This window comes from Balearica regulorum, chromosome 3, assembly GCF_011004875.1.
Source record: "Balearica regulorum gibbericeps isolate bBalReg1 chromosome 3, bBalReg1.pri, whole genome shotgun sequence".
NCBI lineage: Eukaryota > Metazoa > Chordata > Aves > Gruiformes > Gruidae > Balearica > Balearica regulorum.
The window spans coordinates 29,514,632-29,537,449 of NC_046186.1; the positions used below are offsets into that span (position 1 = coordinate 29,514,632).

General features: G+C 42.6%; 2 protein-coding genes and 1 long non-coding RNA gene across 3 annotated transcripts; 2 read left to right on the top strand and 1 right to left on the bottom strand.

Moving 5' to 3' along the window:
• Positions 1-345: 345 nt before the first annotated feature.
• LOC142600938 (uncharacterized) lies at positions 346-1,831 on the bottom strand. The gene is made up of 2 exons (XR_012834434.1): positions 1,616-1,831; positions 346-1,107 (listed from the first exon to the last, which is right to left on the bottom strand). It is a non-coding gene; the product is annotated as an uncharacterized LOC142600938 (long non-coding RNA).
• A 297-nt stretch (positions 1,832-2,128) lies between these two features.
• LOC142600937 (uncharacterized) lies at positions 2,129-10,104 on the top strand. The gene is made up of 2 exons (XM_075747415.1): positions 2,129-2,265; positions 9,916-10,104. Exons 1-2 carry the CDS (start codon positions 2,227-2,229, stop codon positions 10,009-10,011), a joined length of 135 nt encoding a protein of 44 aa, XP_075603530.1. The 5' UTR covers positions 2,129-2,226; the 3' UTR covers positions 10,012-10,104.
• Positions 10,105-10,253: 149 nt separating this feature from the next.
• Positions 10,254-16,493, top strand: PTP4A1 (protein tyrosine phosphatase 4A1). The gene is made up of 5 exons (XM_010300928.2): positions 10,254-10,466; positions 12,038-12,130; positions 12,501-12,631; positions 14,314-14,388; positions 15,065-16,493. Exons 1-5 carry the CDS (start codon positions 10,362-10,364, stop codon positions 15,180-15,182), a joined length of 522 nt encoding a protein of 173 aa, XP_010299230.1. The 5' UTR covers positions 10,254-10,361; the 3' UTR covers positions 15,183-16,493.
• Positions 16,494-22,818: the final 6,325 nt, after the last annotated feature.

Here is a 22,818-nt window from a genome sequence, read left to right on the forward strand (position 1 = left end):
TCTAAATCCTTTCTTCTTAGGGAATATAATTTCAAAGAAACTGCCAGTAACTCTTATTTCCAGTGTAACGTACTGAAACGATGTTGCAGAAGAAAGTAATTTGACCCTAAAATCCTTATCAGTTTAACGTGCAATGAAACAGTAAATAAAAGCTTGCATTGTTGGAGAAAAAAAACCCCCAACACAATGGATTAAAGCAGGTGAAGAGCTGTTTAATCTGTCTCAGAACTCTATCCTGAGCAAATTCCTCGAGCTTTATTGATGAGAGGTTGACTTTTTCTCTTTTTCCCCAAAACCTTCCTAGCATTGTAACTACCAACAAATAAACAATATTCCAAGCAGCTCTTAACCTTGAGATCATCTTTTTATTTTATAGGATTTTGAGCACATTTTAAAGAAATTTTACATGGAGAAGTGGAGACAGCTGCAAATTCACCAGACGCATGCACTGAGTCAGTCAGTAAATACAAAATGTGAATGTAAATAAATACAGCCCAGATGTATTTACAGCCTAGAAAAGCTGTGTATATTATCCTAGCAGAGACATGTCTCCTGGTCAGAAATTAGCTTATGCCCACCTGAAGCCGGGTGGAGTGGAAGGTAATACAAACATGTTCTGAATACCACATCTCTCACGTCAGTTACCACAAAAACCTCCTCTGTACAAACCACGGTTTCTGCAGGTTATACAAAAATAGAAAATTTGGGGAAAACCACAAACCAGCCACGCCTTTGTACAAGTCAATACAAACAGCTGAGATTCAGAATTGACCTGTTTATTTTTCAGATCAAAACCAAGTTCTGCAGACTCTTATACTCTCTATAGTAACAATAACATAACACACAGAAGAAAGGCTTAACTAGTTAAATGTAACTAGAACAGCATGGGACTAACTGAAGCTAAGAATAGCCCGTTATTCCATAAAGCTAGCGCTGACCCACATTAAGGTGTTTTCCAGGCTGATGGTGTCCAGCTGGGGACTGACTCCCATGCCTCCACCAGTTACGCACAGTAGCGATGCCATAGGTGTTTCCCACCGCCGGATTTCACCCACGACATGTCTGTCTGCCTTGCAGCAACGCCCGTGTCTTGGGCGACCGTGTTTCCTAGGAGCGAGAGAGAGCACAAGGCTGAGAGTCCATATTGTGTCCCACACGGCTTCTGGCCTACTGGGCTGATCTCCCATTTGTAAAACCAGAAATCATTTTATCTCGACTTAAAAAACACACAATAATCTGCGGACAAAGCGCGCTAAGAGCTTGCCATTAGCATTAAACTCGCTAAAGAGGTTTTGCAACCGGAGACCGAAGGGGCGTAGGGATTAAAACGCGTGCAGAGCCGCCACTATTCCGCCGCCGTTCAAGTCGCCGCTCCGCTTCCGACGCCGGAGGGCCGCAATACGCCACCCCGCGTCCGCCTGCCCTCACAGGGAACGGGACGCCCGCCTCACACCACCCCCCCGCCCCGCACGACGCCCCCCTCCAGCGGGCCCCAGCCGCCTCCCCCTCAACCCCACCGGGCTCCCTGCCCTCGGCCACCCCTACACCCCGGAGCGAGGCCGGCCGCAGCCGGCGGGCCGGAGCGGCAGGGGGGCGCCAGCCAGCCACCGGGAACCGTGGGCGCGGGGAAGAGTCTAGAACTCGCCGCCTCGGGGGAGCCGGAGGCCGCGCCAGGCGTTTCCCGGCGAAGCCGCCGTCAGCGACTGGAGGCGGGTGGGTGGGTGGGGCTCCCGCGCAGGGTGGCCCGGGCCCGGGCCCTGGAGGCGATCCCCGCGCGTCCCGCTCTGCCCCCGCCGCGCCGCGCCCCTCCCCGGCCCCGCCGCCACCCGCTTCATTCACTAACCGGTTCTCGCCGGCTGCCTCCGCCTCTCGGCCCCCTCCCACCTCCGCCCAGCCTGACCGGCGCCACGCCCCCCCCGGCGGCCGCGCTCCCGCCCCGGACCCGCTGGCGGCGCCTCTAATTGGGCGGACGCGACGCTCATCGCTGACGTGAGTGAGCGAGGGGTGGGTCCCGTGCGCTTGTGCGGGAGGCGGCGCCGAGTGTCCCTCCTGGTGCAGCCGCGTCTGCTCCGCGCCAGCCCGCAGAGCCGCCCGTTGCCGCAGCTGTATGGTCCATCCCCGCTCCGCCGCCGAACCCCCTCCGGCAGCTCCGCGGCCTCCAGCGCCTCCACCTCCTCCTGGTTCTGCTCCTCCTGCCCCCGGCGGTGGCGCCCGCACCCCGGCTGTATGATCAGGCTACAGTCTTCAATGAGTAACCATATTCCTGTGAGTGCCGCCCGCGTCCCCCGCCACGGCCCGCCTGCCCCGGCCCCTCGCCCTGCAGGGCGTGCGCCCCGCCGGTTGCCCGCCTGTGCCCGGATCCCGCACCTCTCCTCCTCCCCACCCCCCCGTCTCCTCCATGTTGTCTCTTTGTTCTGTTGCCCGCGCCACGCCGGCTCCGGGCTGCTTCTCGCAGCGCCGGGCTGCGGCTCTTCTCGGGCGGGCCGCAGGAGAGCCGAGCCAGCGCGGCTGCGGTGTGGCTCGGCCCTCCTCCCGCCCCCGGCGCCCCTCTCCTGCTTGTCGGTGCTCCTCTGCCGTCCTCTGTCGGGAGAGGAGGAGGAGGGGGCGACCTCTCCGCGGCTCCCGAGCGCCCCGGCTCGGGCACACAGCCGCTTTGTGAACCTCGCTGCCGCCGTTCCCGCCCGCCGGCCCGGCCTTCCCACCGCCGGTGTCTGTCTGGCGGCGTCTGTCGGGCTGGGCGGCCGCCGGGAAGGGCAGCGCCCCTGCAGCCGGGTCTTCCGCGCCCATGGGCCGTGTCAGGCCGGCGGCGCGGGGCCGGGAGCCCCCTGCCGGGGAGAGGCCGGGGCCGGGCGGCGGCTCCGGGGGGACAAGATGGCTCCGCGTCGGGAGCCTGATCGAAGCGTGATGCGAACCCGTGACCGCCGCAGCTGGGGCGACGGCCCGGCCCGCGGGGCGGTGTCACGGTCGGGGCAGCGTCCCCTCGCCGGGGAGAGCCAGGCTGGCCGGGAGCCTGACGCCCCGCGGCTGACGCGGCGCTGGGGGCGGCCAAAGCCCCGGGCTTTCCGGGCAAGTCTCGGCTTGCCCGTGGGCGCCCGCCAGCCAGGTGGTGCGGCGGGGAGCGCGGGGGCTGAGGGCGGGGAGGCGCGGCCGGGCCGCGGCGCTGGCGGCTGGCTGGCGCGGCCGGTGCTCGCCCCCCGCCGCGGCCCCACGTGCGTGGCCGGGGAGAAGGCGGCCGAGCGGCTTCTTTGTCTCCGGCGTAGTCGGGCGGGGAGTCGGAACCGGCTGCGGGCGAGGACGTGAATCCTTTTCAAAATGAGGTTTATGCAGCAGAGGTGGGGTGTGCCCCAACTCACGTATGCAGCCGGCCTTGTCTAGGCTGGGCTTTTAAATGGTTCCTCAGCGGGAGGAAAGGTCCGCAGAGGAGTCATTTAAGTAGACGTTGGGGTGGATGTTTCTGTAACAGTCTGCCATTGACGCTCAGAAGCTCACGAATAGAGTCAGTACCTCAATTTTGACCGAACCTGTTTTTAAGACCTTGCCATCAGGCTTTTCGAGGAAGGCATTTCCTTCTGGAGGTGGATCACAGTTCAGCATCAGAAGTTTTCACTTTCCTCATACGCTTTTTTGATGTTTTTTTTTAAACTTCCCTAGTAATCTCAGTGTCTGTGCTGCCTAACTTCTGTGACCACAGAGCACAGCGCGTATTTAAGCACAAACAATGCAAGGCTTGCTGGTGGTAGTATGCCTTTCCGAAATTAGAGATGCAAAAGACAACAAAGCATTATCAAAATCAAGTAACTATCATATAGTAATAGTAGAAGCAGGATTAGCGGTGGTTATGTGCAGGTCTTGGCTGTTGTCTGGTAGCCAGCTACATGTTGCAAATGTTACAAGCTGACAAATGCACAGTCTTTGTGGCATGAGGGTCTTGTGATTCTGGTGTTTCTTACTGCTGCTAGAGACAACTTTCCAATATGTCTACCTGCATTGGCAGAGTCTTTCCAAAGCGGTGACTCAGAAGTATGAACCCTGTCTCCTTGTAATCTCATAAAACTGTCAAATGAAAAAACCTAAAGATGACACTTAAATGTCAGCTCTTATTATTCCATTGATAGAACAGCAAAGGGTTTTGAAATTGTCGTACAGGAACAGAATTGTTTCAGGGGAAAAACATGGAAGAAATTGCACAGCCATGGGAGGAAATGTGAGACTGAGAAGGGAAAATGAGTGACAGATGCAGCAGGAGCCAAGGGAGAAGGATGTCATTGTCTTAACGAAACTAAATGTGTCAGTAAGGCAGTAAATAAATAGAATTCAGCCTTATCTAGTAACTTCTATCTTGTGAAACCTTCCTGTTATGACAGAATACATGCCACGTAAGAATGCTAGATCTGTCCCAGGGTGTAGGCTGACTGTAAGTGATTGCTTCTCCTGAGGATTAACCAGAAGGCCCAGATCAGGGTATTACTGAATTCTAAACTAGTAGCAGATTGTCATCTTATATTTAAAAAAATTACAGCTCACTCTGTCAGATCAATATAAGAGGTACCTCTATGTTAAAAGTAAGTCTATACCACCTTACAGCTTTCTTCACAGATGCGACTTGTTGTGTGGCACTCATACCTTTATTAGACTCAATAAATTACAGCAATAACTGTTTTTGCATATATATGCTAAATTTCTCATGTTATTACTTAAAACATAATGGAATAATGTTTGAGTAGGTTAACAGGATTACTATGTAGTTTGCTATTGAAGTGACAGTGTTAAGTCATTTTAAGACTCCTTGCTTTCAGAAACTCAAACAGAGGATGCATTAGACAATGAGATGGAATGATTTCTGTGATGTCTTATTTTTCCCAATATCTGTTAAGGCTTTTTTGCATTTTTTTTTTTTTTTCCCCCCATGGTCCAAGCAGAAGAACTAGGAAGACAGTCACATGGCTTCAGCTTCATCTCTGCAGGTTGCATTGACTTGTTATACAGGAAGTTTTGAGATAATTTTTGTCTTGCCCCTAAACTGCATTCTTAAACCACAAGAAAATCCTTCCTTCACAGAGCATATTGCAACAAATTCGTGATAAACCTTTGGAATCTCCCATCTGTGATGCATGAGTGTATTTTCTTAGGCCATGGGTCCCTTTCTCTGGTCCAAAATGGGTAGTGTCACAACTGTGGATATCATAATACAGGCATTCATGTGTCCTGTAGGTAGGAGGTGAATTTGGTCAACAATACCTCACAAAGATGTGCTTCTACCTTGCATAATGGCTTTGCAGTTTGTACTCCTTACTCTCTCACTCCTCCTTGGCTGCCTTAGCAGTTGCTGCTTAGGCCTTGAGTAGTAAGAGAAGTCAGGGGTATTTGTCTCTCTGTCCTTCAGTAACTTTTTGTCAGGTACCAAGTTAGAACAAGAATTTACTTGCAGGTGTTGTCAAATTGTAATGAAACGTAGTTTATTTAGTTTTCTAGTTTTGATCCTGTGGTTTTCAGTATGCAAGTGTGTGACAGGTCTAGATTTCAGAGAATGTGATACCACATAGGGGGTTCTGGGTAAATATGTTTCTGGTCTGTGAGCAGGTGGATTGAGCAACTGCGAACCATTTCGTACATCTTCTGAAGGCAGAGTGAAGTGTCATGTAACTGTAAACAAGTGTTTTTGTTAGCATGCTTCTCAGGATGCTAATGAGTTGTGAACAAGAATGTCGACAGCATGGGATAACCTTATACCACTCTGCTTTCCATGTATTGGTAACAATCTAATGGATTACTTTCATAAGTGTTCTTGCCAGACATGAGTGATTGTTTCAAACGTGGAATTAATATACATGGGAATTTGCTTGGCAATGAAGACAGGTGCTTTAGCTTCCTGGCCCAAAGAAGGGCATTGAATTAAAGCTTTTCTTTTCAAGATGTCTTCCTCTGGCTTGAATAAACTATTCTCTTACTTCTCCTAGCATAAATGGTAGTAGATGGTACAGTCATAACTAATGTGACTTTATCCTGTATTGGACAGAATACCTTCTCTTAATAAGTAGGTGGTACTGGCACATTAACCTTAGTTTTGTTTTCCAAGTTTATTTTGATGGATCTAACAGTCTAAATGTTGTTTGGCTTTCTGTTACTGAGAGAAACTGCTGCTTGTTTCAAAAACCCTTCAGTGTTAATTTTCCTCAAGGAAAGCTGACACGTAAATTGAAAAGAATATGCTGGAGTACCCAACTTGATGGTACAAACAATGACTTTGTGTCATTCTGTTAAACTTCTGCAGCTGAGTTTCACTTATGCAGCCTTATGCTTTCATTACACTATCTTGACTTTTTTTGATAGCTTACCTACCAAGTGTTTAACTGTCTGAGGCAATAGAGTAATTTTAAAGCTCTACTTCCAAGCCTCTCAAAAGTTGCTCACATCATTTGAGTTCTCCCTAAGCTTGAGATGGTCTTAATTACTACATTATTTTTTATAGCTGATTTTGATCTTCCAGGTCTTTTTGCTGAATATGGATGAAGCCTTGTACTCTGGCTTAATGCCGTAACACAAACAGCATGCCAATGTACTACTTGTCTTTAATTTTCATTTGACTCCTAGAGCAGAACTAAACTAGGTTGGCAAAGCTGTCTTGTGATAGTACAGTGTGTTGCTGCCTTAAGGAGTTGGTCTTCATGTGGAGCTTTCTGGCTAGCAGTGGTGAGAAGTCATGGCATTCACATCAAACGAAAACATGAGCTTTGCTCCTTTATAGCGTGGCAGCAGCAGTTGCCAAGGCAAACAGTGAGACCCAAATACATGCTTGGTTAGGTCCTTAGTTGTGTGAATTAGTAAGGTGCTGATGTGTCTAATTGCTAACTGTTAAGTCAGTATTAACAAAATGAATTCATTTGTAGGGGTTAATTACACATAGAACTCAAACTTAACATCGCGTAAGGCACTTGCTTTGATTTTGTATAAGAATTTGAACTGTGCGCCTAGTTTCTAGATGTGATTGACAATCTGCATTTAAAAAAGTGGGATTTATTACTTAACTAATGCTTTGCTGCCTGCCCTCCTCCTCTACCCCCATGATGAATTTGTCTGATACCATACTGAGTACTCCTAGTTGTGTACTAAGGGCAGCCTGCCTACCCAGGCTGGATGAACCCTGATTGCTTCTTACCTCCTACCTGCCCTAGTATGAGGTCATGTTAAGTGCTTCCAATTACTTTACATTCTTTTCTCCCCTGAAATCTCCCTCTTGCAGATTAAAAGATCTTTTCTTTACCCTAGTGACCCCATTCTATCTTCTCGAGCTCACTTGTATGCTTTTCTATTTCTGTTTCTGACAGCCTCCACTCCCTCATCCTCTACCAGGGAAAAGGACCAGCTATGATTCCTCTTAGCAGTCTTAAGAAGAGATAAACATGAGATCTGCCAGGGCACGTGAAAAAGCGGCACAAGACCTTGTGCTGCAGCTGTATCTGCTTAAAGCTGTCCTGTCCTTTTTTGCTGTTCTGCTTCTTAAACTAATTGAAAGTGACTTTAAGCTATCTTCAGTTCTTTTTTTCAGTTGCTATTTTAGATGTTCCCTAGGTCTGGTCCTAGGAGTCTTTTTAATGCACACGTACCTCCTGCTAGGGCATGGTTGGTGTGTCAGATGACGATTTTTGGAGTTCAGAGTCTGAATTCTCCTGGCTCATGTTACTCTGTTTGGCCTTTGACTTCAGAGGATCCTTCTTACTCTTTTTTCATGCCTGTTATTTTTAGAGTTCTCACTGTCCCTCAAGTTATCACAGATAAAAACTGAAAAAGGTTTTTTGCCTAAGTAACTGGCACACTTAATCCTACAGTCTTTACAGAAATGATGATGGTAGTATCTCTGGAGTGGCAGTAAAGTGCATGTGCAATTGTCCTATTAGTTTCTTTCTGCTAACTTATTTCTTGTATTTGTTAGCAATTTTGGGGTTGGGTTTTTTGGTTGGTTGTTTTTCTTTCTTTGCAAGCCATGCCTGTGATTAAAGTGCATCCTTAAAGCTTCTTACCAGGAAGCTGTCTGAAAATATGAAAAGGATGCCTGGAGGTGTTTGGTCTGCTTTTTGTAAAGGTCCTTTGCAACACTCTGTGATGAAGCTCTACCCATCTGCTACAGTCCAATCTCTTAATGGTTTTTATCTTCTCTGTTGCTACTACTGTTACTGAACTTTCTCTTCTCTAAACTTATGAATGGAGCAAAGCCATGTCTACACCACAAAACGTGGCTGCAGTTCTTTAAATTGTACTTCACTTTAAGAATTCCTGTATTGCTAAGATACCTAGATGACATGTAAAGGTCCCTTCCAACCCAAACTATTCTATACCTCTTAGAGAACTGAACAATTACTAGACTATTGATCTGTTGTGACTTCTACTTAATACTAATTATTGTTAGATAGACTTACTGTAGTCTTATGGTATATGATTTAGCGCAGGCAGTGGAGTCTTGGTCTAACTGCAAATCCTAGATTGCAGTTAGTGACCATGATTCATTTGCATGTTACGCTTTCTTCCTACACTTTGGTAAAGTGTATTAAGACACTGGCTATTATCAGGACTTTATTGTACAGTTGTCTTTAGGACCTGATCTTTTGAATTTACTTTCTCATGGTTGGTAAGCTTTTCAGCACAGGCTGTTTCTTTCATGGCCCTTTGAATGCAAAGGGTTGAGTGCAGAGCACTGAAATACTGTTTCTTCTTATTTTCTCATGTACATTTGGCCTAATTATATATGTGGATGGCTGCAAACAGCTGGATCTTTTGGGAAAGAAAACTTCTCTCTCTTTCCCTTCGGTTTCCTAGGCAGCTATTGTTGGCAGCACCGGTACTGTGGCTGGGCACAAAACTAACTCCTGTGCTGTAAGGTTCCACAGTGGATAAAAGCATATATTCTTGGTTCATTTGCATAGCAACATCTGCAAATGTATACACAACTCGGAGCAGTTCACATCAGCTATCTACTTCCTGGTTGTGTGTCTTGCAGTAATTTTATATGTAAACTTAACCATAGCAAAGTAGCACACCACTGAGCAGGAATAAACTGTTCTGTAAACTTACCTGCGTATGTTTTTAGCTATACTATTACTGCTATTTTGATATATTAATAAAGTCATGGTGTAAAAAGGCAGTTAAAAGCAGATGAAGGTTGTCACATGTCTTCAGGCTTTAGTATGTGAAATGTTCCTTAGTTAGAAACCTGTGTGCCTTGAAAGTCTCAAATATGTTCAAAAGCTTGCATTGTTTTGTTAGGTCACAAAGACCTTGCATTTGCTTTCAAGGTCTCATGTTTGAGACAGGTGGATTTAGATGCCTTTTTTTTTTTTTTACTGGCTGTTCTGTACGTGAATTAATGATGCTTACATGCAAATTAAGTCTTTAGCCTTAGACAAGTGATTCTCTATCTATGTAGAAACTAGTAGTTTTGTTAAACACTAGAAATTGTCTGATGCTCAGCTTGAATATTCAGGGAATCTCATCCTTGCCTTTATGGGACTACTTAAGGTCAGTGTAACTTTACTAGATGTTGTGATGTCTCTCAGTTCAGAATGGAAAACACAGTTGTATGGATATCCTGGAAAAGCTATGCTTTATATAAATACTGGGGTTCTTAAAACTTGTTCTCTTGGTGCTATGTTTAGCACATTTGAATTGTTATTTTCAAAACACTTCAGTTTTTGGTGTTGAAACAACCCTATATGGAAACTTTGCATTAAGTAAATGTATTTATTTCCCAGTAATCCTTATGAAGAAAGGTAACAGGATTCTTACACAAACCTAATTCTTTGATTAAAAAATAAACCTTGCTTTTTTTTTTCCATTTCATAATGCTTAGTGTCTTCAGAATAACCTTGTATCACCTGTGCTCATTACACCTCTCTTTTCCTCCCCTCCCTACTCTCTTTACAGCAGTTCTGTGGTGTTCTTGGTCACACATTTATGGAGTTTCTGAAGGGCAGTGGAGACTACTGCCAGGCACAGCACGACCTCTATGCAGACAAGTGAACTGTAGAAATTCATTACTACTCCACCAAGAAGCCCCCCTAAGAGTGGTTGACCAGGATAAGAAGTATTGAATTGAAATTGGCAGAGCATTTAACAACAGAATTCAGACCTGGATGGGGTAAACCTCAGTGCACTGCCTTTCTTTTGCCTCAGTATTACTGGATTGAAGAATTGCTGCTTCTTGTTAGGAGGTTCATTTCATTTCCCATTGCTCCCAACTTCATACTTCCAAGCACTGAGAATTTCACGTGGAGTATAGTGAAGTAGACTTCAGTTTCTCTACATCACTTCTGTATTAGAATTTTTTTTGAATCCTTTCATAATCTTGTTGCATGTTTAACTAAATCAATATGGCCCGAATGAACCGCCCAGCTCCTGTGGAAATCACCTACAAGAACATGAGATTCCTAATCACACACAATCCAACCAATGCAACCTTAAACAAATTCATAGAGGTAAGGCCAGGGCAGAATTCTTACTGATGTATTTTTTTAATGCCTGAACAGCATGCTGTATTAACAATTTCCTTCTTTACTAGTTGATAACAGCTGTGGAAGCCATATGAAGAGGTACTGAGACTGTTTGTATATTGATTATTTTTTAAAAATACTGATGCCATGCTTCAAAGACTTACGGACAAAGCTATTCGCATATACTTTAGCCTTCACAAAAACATACTTCTGAAAATGAAGCAGAGAAATAATTGTACTGTCTAGTACATTGTACATTAAGTACGTTGTTTAGGTCTGAAAGCAGGAATTATCTGGCAGAGTTACGTGTAGAACAATACCAAGATCTGCTAGTGGTAGGAACTTACATTTAGATTCATCTAAAGTGGTGTAACATTTCCTTGCACCTATTGCATAGTGATTAAAAAGAGGTGAATAATTCATTATACACGGTGGACCAGAACCTTAGGAACAAATAACAGGATTGCAACATGCTTTCAGTGCCTATGTCCCTTCAGTATTAGCAGATCATGGTTTTAGTGTAGCTTAAGAGAATCCTACTTGAGTGAAATTGGTGGTGGTAGGTTTGCTCTGCATCCAGAGCTGCTGTGAAGCTATTTTAAGTGTTTTGGTACATGCTGAAATTGTTTCCTTAGTAAAGCCAGGTGGCTTGGCATATATTGCTAGTATCTGAATTTATAGCTCCAGCATGCTTAGATGCAAGGTTTACATGATAAACTGCATAGTTAAAAGTGTATGCATGTATGCTAACAATAGGTTCCTTCAAAGTTACCTCCTGGTGAGGTCTGAATTTGTAATGCAGTCCCTCATTAGCAAGATTTTAGGCAAATTATACTACTACTTTGCATTCAGTGTGGGATAATTTACAAGAAACTGTAAATTTTAAATTGTGAGATAACATTTGCTTACCTTTAAACTCTCGGAACTAGATAAAGTATGCTTAGGCTATGCTTCAGTCATCACTGTGACAACATCAGTAACTTGCAGGGAGAATTTGGAGTGATTGCCTCTTTTTTTTTAATGGAGAGTAAGAGCAAAATGGAAAGTTTAATTTTGTTCTTCTCTACTTATCATAACTCAGGAACTGGAATAATTTATTGTCTTGTGCTCAATTCTTAACAGTAAGAGCTCCTGCAAACCTGTTGTTTTAAGTAGAGGGAGAGAAGGGGAAGATCTAAACCTCACTCAGATTGCTTTTAGTGAAGTATGTAGCTTTGCAAACCAGGAAGCTTCCTGTTCCTTTAAAAGGAATGATCTTGTGGAGATGGACACTTACTTCATCAATATTTATCTGGATCTGATTTTTAAAAGGAAGTCTGATCCAGCATAACAAAACTTAATCTTCAGATATGTTTGCAGGAGAGCTTAAAGGTATCTGGTATTAGAACACAGGTTTTCAGTTATTTCAGCTTTCTGTGTTCTTCACAAGGTAGCAAGCATTTGCCTGAGTTTACTTATGAAAATTTTGGAATGAGTTAATAAGCTAACCTATTGAGAAAATTAAATGGTAAGTGAAGTCAGTTTACTGTTAAAGCAGTCTTTTTTTCACTCCCTAGGAACTTAAGAAATATGGCGTTACCACAGTGGTAAGAGTGTGTGAAGCTACTTACGACACTGCTCCGGTGGAAAAAGAAGGCATTCAGGTTTTGGTAAGTAGTGTAGAAGCAGAGTTTAAAACCAACTCACCCCCCATAAAAATAAATGTCTTTTTACACCACCTTATTAACTCTACAAGTGTATTCCAGCACCTGACAGAGGCAAAAGCTGCACAGGCACACTCTTGTCAGGAAAAAAAAATCTGGCTTTGCTCAAAGTCATTTGCTCAATGAAAACTGATTGAAAGGAATATATTCCTGATGTTGCTAAAGTTGTACTATTAGAAAGCCAAAGCTTGAGTGGTTCCCTTAGCTGTCAGCTCTTTTGACCGTTGTCCCCCCTCTTTTTTTTGTGTATGCATGCGCCATGCAAGCATCAAGACTTCTATCTTTGTGTATTTATGTATGTCATGCTATATTGTAGGATTGGCCCTTTGATGACGGTGCGCCACCATCCAACCAGATTGTTGATGATTGGCTAAACCTCCTTAAAGTTAAATTTCGTGAAGAACCTGGTTGTTGTATTGCTGTACACTGTGTTGCTGGTCTTGGAAGGTGGGTAAAGTTGTAAAGATCTGTTGCATTGCCATCCCTGGTCAGCCTTGTTAATATCTAGTACAAAAATTTGAGGAAAATGTAAAATAATCACATACCCAGTATTGAAATGACCTTACACTTAAAAGTAGTTCAGATGGCAGGAAACTGTTGTATGTATGTATTACACTTAAAGGCCTTTTAGTCAACAGATGATGCTATTATCACAGCTCTCACACAAAAACTACTAAATGAAGTAAACAAGTATATTCTTGTACCAAGCATATTGATGAGTGTCCCACTGATACTTTTTGTCTTGCTACGTCATCTTTTTTTGTAATGGATTTGGTTTTTAGTGACTCAACTGTAAGTTTCCTTTTCATCCTCACTTCAGCAGTATTGCCAGTCTCCCTGTACCAAGGGTATTGTAACCACTAGCCACAAACAAGTGGGGTGTTCTGGCACACTAAGACCAACTTTCATACATCACCTACTTGGGGGATGATGAATCTTCTCCAAAGTCCCATAGCTCTGTTTCAGTCTCATTTCTAACACTGAGCCTCAAAATTCTTACAGATAATGCTAAACATTCTCCTCTTAGCCCTGTTCCCTCTGTCTGCTGCCACTATCTTAAATACAGTTCCACCAGTTATGACAACATAATGATTTTAATACTATTCTAGACTATCTGGGAACTAGATCTGTTCAAAAAGCAGTTGCCATATTCTAGCCATGGGTTTCAGCATGTACAATATAAAATGGAGGTTTCTGGTCTTGGTGTCCGTAAGCGTGGCTTATCCACTATTTGCACTATGGCTTCACACATAACAAAGTTGACTGTAGAGGTGAATGCTACCAAAACAAGTCCCCTTCAGCTGCTTACAATGATAGCTGTGGATTTTTTTTCCCCTCAAAATAAGGCAGTTAACTAGTTGAAAAGAAGATCCTAGCTTTTTATCATGTAAGGTTTTATTAAATCCCTGAACATATAAAATGGCTTAAGCTTGCTACTATATGCACAAGTCTGTTGCTAGTGTGTGGCATGGGTCTTGGTGTTCTGTGTTGGTTTTTTTTGCCATGAATTGCTCATATATTTGAATTTGATTTGTGTCAAGCTTTTTCCTAAGTGAAAACTGTATTCTGTCAGATGAAGAATACTGTGGCAAGCAAGGAAATCCTTGGAGGTGTGCAGCAGCTCGTGGATTGCATCTGTTCCTAAAACTTGTGACGTCAGGTCTAGGACTTGTCAGTTCTTACTGAACCTGACCACTCTTCTAATTCCTGCTTTGGGGTCCTGACTGCTTCTAAGGATGCTTGTTTGTGGGACTAGAAACCTATACACAACTCTTCCCCAGAATCAATTGGCTTTGAAATAAATGGGTAAAGATTACTTGGATCTTATTCCTGCTACACCTCCTCTAGTATTCCTGCTAGTCCTATTTTATACCTGAAGTCAGATGAATGAAGCTAAGGTTGACCAGAATTAATATAAACCCCTTTATTAATGAGGATGGTTAGCTTGAAAACAGATGGTATAATGGCTCACCTAATGTAGAAATGCCTTCTACCTGTCTTTTTTTGCTTCCCCAGGGAAGAAACATCAGATACACAGAAAGACAGAAAAGAGAACTGGGGAAAGTAAACTTTTCTAAGTTATGCATTGGCAAATGCTAAACTGAATATATATTTATTTTTTTAACCAGAGCTCCAGTCTTAGTTGCTCTTGCACTGATAGAATGTGGAATGAAGTATGAAGATGCAGTGCAGTTCATAAGACAGTAAGTATGAAGCCAATATCTTGCTGTTTCCAAGATTTAACATGTTGATATATCCTTGGGCATTAAAGGAAATTCTGAATGCTGTTCTTGTCTTTTAATGTTTTGTTTTGTAAGATATTTAGTACACCTGAACTTTTTAACACATACTCTGCATACAGTCAGTGTTTGTAGGACTTGGTCTGGAGGATGGGTATTTTCTCTTCCTGGGGAAACCAGAATCAGTAATTAATTATTTGAGCAAGTTTAAAACTAAACAACACAAATGCACACACACCCCTCCCCCCCAAAAAACCCCCACAAAACCCCCTCCTATCTTTCAGTTAGATCTGGAAAGTTGTCTTTATTATTTGTACATATGAGAGGCAGAATACCTTGAATAGGAAGCCTTGTACATATTATCTTAATGTACAATCTTTGGCTTGTCTATATCAAAGGCTAAAGCACTGACTAAAATACTATGTACTCCTTTGAGCATGTGGTCCAATGAGGTATTTGTGAAAGGAAGCTACCACCATCTTGCCTGGCGCTTCTTTTAATTATGCTTATTTTGCTTACAGTCTTGACTTCATGATGGTGGCTTTTAAGTGACCTAAAAATATTTTTTCTCTGGCTAGTGATATTATTTCACTGGGCAGTATATTTGTGTTCTGTTTAAAATATTTTTTTCTTCATCTAGGAAGCGGCGTGGAGCTTTTAACAGCAAGCAACTTCTGTACTTGGAGAAATACCGCCCCAAGATGCGTCTGCGCTTTAAAGACTCCAATGGTCACCGAAATAATTGTTGTATTCAGTAAAGCTCAATAGCCTATAGTACTTCTTTGGAAATAAAGGATGGAAACTAGAATTAAGCAGGCTGCATGCCAAAGACATCAGTCTGATATTTGTTTTTAGTAGTAAAGGAGGCTTCCTTAGGAGTATTTAATAGGCTAAAGGCTTAGTAGAAATGCAACTTCTATGTTTAAATATCCATCTGTTTGGAGACCCAGTAAATGTTTTTGCTGTACCCTGTTTCTGAGCTGTCTCCTTGTTCATTAATTACCAGTTCAAATATCTTTTAATCATGCCATTTGAGTCTTACCCACCTAGTTTCAACTACTAAAAATTGGGGTACTAAAATAAATCAATCTGTAGAGAGATTAGGTGCCAAAATACCCAGCATATCAGCTACATGGTTTTCTTTATAAATGAGCGTAGTTCTGATGATGTGAGAACTACTAGCTTATCTGGACCTTACTATCTTTTTTTTCTACAGTCATTTCAATATTGAAGAATATGGCCTCTAAGGTAGTCTTGCCTGCTCACTGTATGTTTTGTCTCCCACAATCGCACTAGAATTACCAGGATTTGCACAGTCTGTCTTTTTAATACTATGAATTACAGCAACTTTTTACCCTAGCGTCTGTGCTCTTCTGTTATCTGAACCTCTTCATTTTACAAATCATTACTCTCTCGTTACTCATGTAGAAAATCTTTTAAATTGTACAGAAGCACACAAGTCTTTAATGTCTCCAGACAAAAAGCCTTACAGTAAAATTAATGTTGGCACTTCATGTGCAACTTAACAGAGGGCCTGAAAAGGTTGGGAGGGGCTATTTAATATTTCTAGTAAAATGTTGCCTTTGTCTTGTGCAGGAAGTATAGAATATGCCCTTTACTTTAGTAAATATTTTTTTAAAATGTAGAAATGCTTTGTTATTGTAGCTAAAAATTCTTAATCAGAAAATTTCTGAAAAAATCTTGTAGTTTCTTTTACTGTACCTATTGAAAGTTGTTTACCAACTATTGCTTTGTTGAAAGTGTGATTTATTTTTTTCTTTTTGTTTTTCCTCCTTCAGTTTCTGCTATGACTTGGGCAGACCTCTGTAATATTTTGTATGCCTTTCAAGCTGCGTAACTTAATATTTGGATACTTGATAATTTGTTTTATTATGTAATTGATAAAATGGTGATGTGTATTAATGTTAGTTCAACCATATATTTATACTGTCTTGGGAATGTGTGGTTATAGTTCTGTGGGAGAAATAATTTTGCCAGTGTTCACCAGCTTGTAAAATCTAGTGCGAGAGCTTAAAACATCTAAATAAATACTGAAATGCACTTACAAAGTTTGCTGAAACGCTCATGACTTTCACTTATTTTTGTGTACTTTGTCAGATATCTTGAGGTGCCTAAATTCAGAATCTATCCAGGCATCTGCTTTCTTTTCTTTTTTTTTAAATCTGGGCCTGAATGTCCCCTTTGCTGTGATGTTTGCTGTTTGTTTTACTCATAAATAAATGTGGACAAAAATGAATAGTAGGAAGTACGGTATTTCTTTATGTAGCTTACTTGTGACTTCCCTTCCCCAGTACTAAAATAGATTACTAGCTTAGTCTTCTTGAAACTGTCTTTGCAGTAATTGCAGAAGAGTATATGCGTCTATAAAGCTTGGAGAACAGTTGTATCAGTAGCATTAGAATTTAATTATGAAATAGCATGATACAATGCTTCGTTGTCAAGACTGAACCTACATCCAAGCAGAAGATACTCCAAAAATTACCTGAGCTAAGACCTGTGCAAACTGGAGTTTCCAGAGTGATGACCAAACTTCCTGATGAGAACTGGAAGATGCTCTTAGTAGCCAGCTGAGATGCTGTTCTTACTGGTGATCATAAGCCTGGGCCCATGTCTGCTTAAAATGAAGCTATGGTTAAATGTATCTTGCCTTTGTGAACGGTGAGGTGGGATGCTATGTACAGCATCAGCTTCAATGAGACTTCTGAAGGATTGCTTTTGCAGAGGTAGGTATAGTCTCATCATAAAGAACACTTTGAAATTCTGTATGATTTAAAAATGCCCAAAACTGAATAGAATTTAGGTTAGTTGGTAAAGTAGTAAAACTCTTAACTTCCGAAGGAAAGCTGAACTAGTTAAACTTTGTTTAAAGGGTATTTTGATTAAAGGGATACAGCTTCATTTGGCTGAGGAAATAATGCCTTTTCTTTTGGAATAACATTTAAAGGCATCAATGTTCCTATTGTCAAGATGGACTAGACTTTTGGAATGATTGCGAAGACAAAACTTACAAAGAAACGTCTAACTTGGCAGTTCAGCATGCTGATGTAAGTCTACTGGTTTAACGCAGATTAATATCCAAATAGAGTTAAAAATATTAATTTGGTCACTCGTAGAACTGGGAGGAATCTGTAAAACAAGTACCAGTAAACTGCTTGTGAATTTATTTAAAAATATTAGTGCAATTGTAGTACATGAATCAGATTTTGCTGTGTCTCCAGAGGATTTACACATACAAGGAGAGCTGCATTTAGGTTAAAAGCTCTAACATGTTTGTGATGGGAGCTTGGTCCTTTGAACTCTTTAAACTTGAGACTGGGCCTGACTTTAGTTGACTTCAGTAAACAGACTTCTAAAGAGGAAAGACTTTTGCATAATAAGTGTGTGTTCAAAGATCAAGTCAACTTCTGAACTGTTTCTGCATTTAGACGTGAATCCCTAAGGAACAGAAAACGTGGTGTTCTTTTTTGTAGGTAGGTTTTAGGGACCAAAATGTTGACTGTACTCAAAACATGAAGATAAGATAGATGGAAGTACATAAAGCAAGTTAAATAAAGTTCTATGTAATTTATATGAATTTACAAATAAAAAGGAAGAAAAGCTTAAATGGAATTACTGTATCTTCACTTAAGGCTAAAGCCTGGCATAGAGGAGAGGCTCTAATGTTACATCCAATTTTGATGCTTAGAATGACTATGTAACTGTTTCGTCCTTTCCTCAAGAGTTACGTTGTGGCAGTACTTAATTACATAGTAGCACATCCTTGCCCTACTAGACTATGTGCTGCGAACTTATTGGCTTGGGTGAGTATGGTTTGTAAATGGTGGTTGTATTTATAAGATTCCTTAGCATGTAGCAGAAGTTAAATATTTATGGGAAATAATGGGAGGGGGAGAGCATGATCTTTCAATTATTGCAGCAGAAACCTGGTGGGTTCTATATTGTTCTGTCATTTAGTCCCTAAGTAATGCTGAGGAAAGATAGTCAAGATATTCTGTTACTGGATATCTAAAATCAGGTATAAAGTTAAGTGTGATTTTCTTGAATCTGATTCTCGGAAGTGCTGAGCAGTCAGTTTCAACTGAAGTCTGTAAATACTGCACTTCTATATGAAATTATGTACTACCACATATTTCTGAACAGTCCTGAAGCATTTCAGACTGAGTACTCAAAACTAGTTAGTAGTTCTAATTGTTAATCTCCCTGGTCTTCAGTTCCTCATTCATTCCAGTCCTCACGTGAGGACAGTTGTGGAGATAAGCAGTAATTTCTGAAGTAATCAGATGCTTCTGTACTACTGCAGAAGAAACAGTAGGAAAATGTGTAATTCTGTATTGAGTACAAACTCTAGGTTAGACTTAAGAAGTCCACAAGAAAAGTAGTAAAGCACTACTCATTCATGTGAGCATTGTTCATCCTTACAAGTGAGATGGGAGGGGAAAAAATCTTGTGTAATTAGATATTTGTATTTGAGGGCCAGACTAAGGTTTCATAGATGACCGTACCTATATCATTTTTAAGTTTCTGAGTGCTTGACTGTGCAGCATTAATAACACTGGCTTTTTTTCAAATTTTTTTTAATATGTGCAACATAACATAACTTAAATAAAAAGGCGGTATTCAAAATAACATTTTAGATTTGTTGGGATTTTGCTGTATCATTAAGCAAGTACTTTCTGTAGGTATGGGGGAGGCTGTCAAACTGGAGATCATAGTAATCATGTTGAGACAATGTTATCTTTGTGCACGTTCGTGTAATCCCTACTGAGGTTATCACCACTGTAATAAAAAGAATAGTTATACTTCACAAGTTGCGTTCACATCTTAAAATCAAGCTGAAATGTGGTGGGATTTTTTAATAGCTGGGACTCATCTAAACAAATACAGACTTTTAAGCGTGAGTAGAGGATTCCCTTACACTCAGTGAAAGGGATTCTGCAACTTCTTGGGCAATTAATCATATGCTGAGATACCTAAAACAGGTTAGATGAAGAGCTCTCTAAAGGGGAGAGCATAGTCTGTAAAGGGAGCATGGGACAGCACTTTGCAGTGTTAGCATCTACAGGTAGGTTAAATAAATCTCACCTAACTTATCCAAGTACAATAGTTCAAAGTATCAGGTAAAGTATTGGGTATTTTTCTCAACATACCCTGCTCTTAATGTATAATAAGCATTGACAATTATAACCTGATGCAATTTTTATTGAAACAGATTTATGCTACAGGTAACCACAGCAGGACTTACTTGGCATTATTTTCCTCTTGATGATTGCCTGCATGAATGCTGTTAATTTTGATAGATACTGATCTAATGTTCTGTCCTTGATACATTGATAATTCATTATCTCAATAACAACACAAGTTACTTATCAATGGAAAACATCTTTGTGAGGTAATAGTGGTTAAATAGTGCTCTGACAAGAAACGATAAGGACGGTGCCAGAAGATCAAGTTGCCTGCTTCGATTTCTGATTCACATGAGAACTCTTTCAAAGCGTAGCTGAAGAAAACCAGATACCACAGTGTTTGGATACATGGGAATGCTCAACATAAAAATATTCAAATAGTAGAAGACATTCAGTCTCAACATTACATGTAACCTGCGTCAGTGTAACAAAATCTAAATAAGTATACGGAAAAGGTATTTTCCAGTGGGCTGGAGCCTTAATTCCACTTTATTGGTGGAGCAACAGCAGTAGCAGATCCTTATCCTTCATATAAATTTGCACATGACTACTTTGTCAGTGAGTTTCACAGATGCTTGTTCTGAAGAAGACAGAACTTGAATTACATTTGGGCTCTGGAGGAGAAATAATAGAAGGCAAATTCTTCTTCCTAATCCGTAGGGCCATAGTTATGATACTGATCTGAAAAGGACTGTGCTCCTTCAGCATTGTCGCACGCTCCATTGGCTGGTACTAACAGGAGGCTACATGCTTCTTAGTTTGCTGCCTTTAATTCCCTAGTAAATCTGTGTGTCACAAGGTAGGGGATGCAAACCCCAAACTTACCTTTAACATTTCAATTCAACTGTACAACAACTTTCATTTTTTCCTAATAAAAGCACATAAAGGCAGTGGGGGCACAGCAGATTTGCAAAACCATGAAGGGGTTCCCTTCTACTGCAAGTACAATCATCCCTTTAGGTCTGATGCTGTAGAAACCCTTGTGTAACACATCCCCCCCGGCCCCCAGGGATGGGCTAGCCTACTCTCCTCTCCGCCATTTGGTATGGTGGGATTCTTTCTTCTGCCTCCCTTTGAACAGGTAGTTCCTTGTAGGATGCTATGCAGGAGCTGCACAGCCTTTCATGCTGTGCCTTTCATGCTCTCGGGTGCTGCCTCAGGTCTCCCCAGATGGAGTATCTCTGCACTGTGGCTTTTATCTAGTCAGGATTAATTTGGCTAATGGACAGGCTTTTTTTCTAGGCAGATACTTGGTGGCTGTTTCCATTTTAATCTAAGCAGTCAGAAAATTTTATAAAATCCTATCACATGCTATTAAGGAGGCTATCCTGATGGAGAGCATGTGAACTTCCCCACATTTGTGTTTAATCACAAACCTGACTTGACCTTTTTTATTTCTCCCATTCTCAGACTTCATTCAGATGTCTGAAGCTCTTTGCTTCTTAAGGCTTGTTTCATACCTTGACAGTTTTGACCTCCCAAGTTATTGACTTCCTCATTTTGTTCCTACTTTCCCTGAACCAGTGTGGTGGGTTGACCCTGGCTGAGGGCCAGGTGCCCACCAGAGCCGCTCTATCACTCCCCTCTTTCATTAGACAGGGGAGAAAAGGTACAAAGAAAAAAAAAAATTACGGGTCGAGATAAGGACAGGGAGAGATCATTCTCTAATTATCATCACGAGCAAAACAGACCGAACTTAAGAGAGGGAATTCATCTTATTTATTACTAAGCAAAACAGAGTAGAGGAATGAGAAATAAAACCAAATCTTAAAAACACCTCCCCCCACCCCTCCCATCTTCCCGGGCTCAACTTCACTCCCGGCTTCAACCTCCGCCCGCCCTCAGCGGCACAGGGGGATGGGGAATGGGGGTTACGGTCAGTTCCTCACGCGGTGTTTCTGCCGCTTCTTCATCCTCAGGGGGAGGACTCGTTGTTCCCCTGCTCCAGCGTGGGGTCCCTCTCACGGGAGACAGTCCTTCACGGCCTTCTCCAACGTGAGTCTCCTCCACGGGGTGCAGACCTTCAGGAGCAAACTGCTCCAGCGTGGGTCCCCCACAGGGTCACAAGTCCTGTCAGCAAACCTGCTCTGGCGTGGGCTCCTCTCTCCACGGATCCACAGGTCCTGCCAGGAGCTTGCTCCAGCGCGGGCTTCCCACGGGGTCACAGCCTCCTTCAGGTGTCTCCACCTGCTCCGGCGTGGGGTCCTCCACGGGCTGCAGGTGGAATCGCTACACCCCCTCATCCTCCCTCCATGGGCTGCAGGGGGACAGCCTGCTTCACTATGGTCCTCACCACAGGCTGCAGGGGAATCTTGCTCCGGCGCCTGGAGCACCTCTTCCCCTCCTTCTGCACTGACCTTGGTGTCTGCAGATGTTCTTACATCTTCTCCCTCCTCTCTCTGGCTGCAAAAGCGCTCTCTGACTGTTTTTCTTTCTTAAATATGTTATCACGGAGGTGCTGATTGGCTTGGCCTTGGCCAGCGGCGGGTCCATCTTGGAGCCGGCTGGCATTGGCTCTGTCAGATACAGGGGAAGCTTCTAGCAGCTTCTCACAGAAGCCACCCCTGTAGCCCCCCTGCTACCAAAACCTTGCCACGCAAAACCAACACAACCAGAAATTCTTGGTTGTTTCTATTTCACTTGTCTGCTACATTATTTTCACTTCTCTACCTCAAAACTTCCTTCTGGACTTCCTTAATTGGTACCTAGTTTTCTTCACTGGAAAAAATTAAGAAGTACTATTCAATGGCCCTTGATGCTTACATTCCTGTCCAAGCTGTATTCCAGCACCACCAAGTATTTATGCTACTTTAAACTTAGGTCTCTGCAAGTTCTATTAAATAGCAAGGCCTTCACCCTTGGAAGTGTAAAAGGACAAAATCGGGAGGTTGTGAGTCAAATCCAGGAAGAGAATTAGAATTGTCATATATTCTTGGGTTGAAGCAGTAGGATCTTTTTGAGGGAAATCTCCCAATTGTCCCATTTAGAGACACAGAGTAATTTAGATTGGACAAAATATTGGGAGGTGACCTAGTCCAACCCCATGCTGAAAGCAGGACTAACTTCACAATTAGATCAGGTTATTCAGAAGCCTGTCTAGCCAAGTTTTGAATATCTCTAAGGGTGGAGATAACTCAGCCCCTTCCAGACCTCTGTTCTAGGGTTTGACTGCCTTCCCAGTGAATCCCCT

Bases quoted from the DNA above. Each gene is read 5' to 3' on its own strand.
- LOC142600937 (XM_075747415.1), top strand. From the start codon at position 2,227: ATGATCAGGCTACAGTCTTCAATGAGTAACCATATTCCT. The intron at 2,266-9,915 runs GTGAGTGCCGCC...CTCTCTTTACAG, and splicing joins CAATGAGTAACCATATTCCT to CAGTTCTGTGGTGTTCTTGG.
- PTP4A1 (XM_010300928.2), top strand. From the start codon at position 10,362: ATGGCCCGAATGAACCGCCCAGCTCCTGTGGAAATCACCTACAAGAAC. The intron at 12,632-14,313 runs GTGGGTAAAGTT...TTTTTTAACCAG, and splicing joins TGTGTTGCTGGTCTTGGAAG to AGCTCCAGTCTTAGTTGCTC. The intron at 14,389-15,064 runs GTAAGTATGAAG...TTCTTCATCTAG, and splicing joins GCAGTGCAGTTCATAAGACA to GAAGCGGCGTGGAGCTTTTA.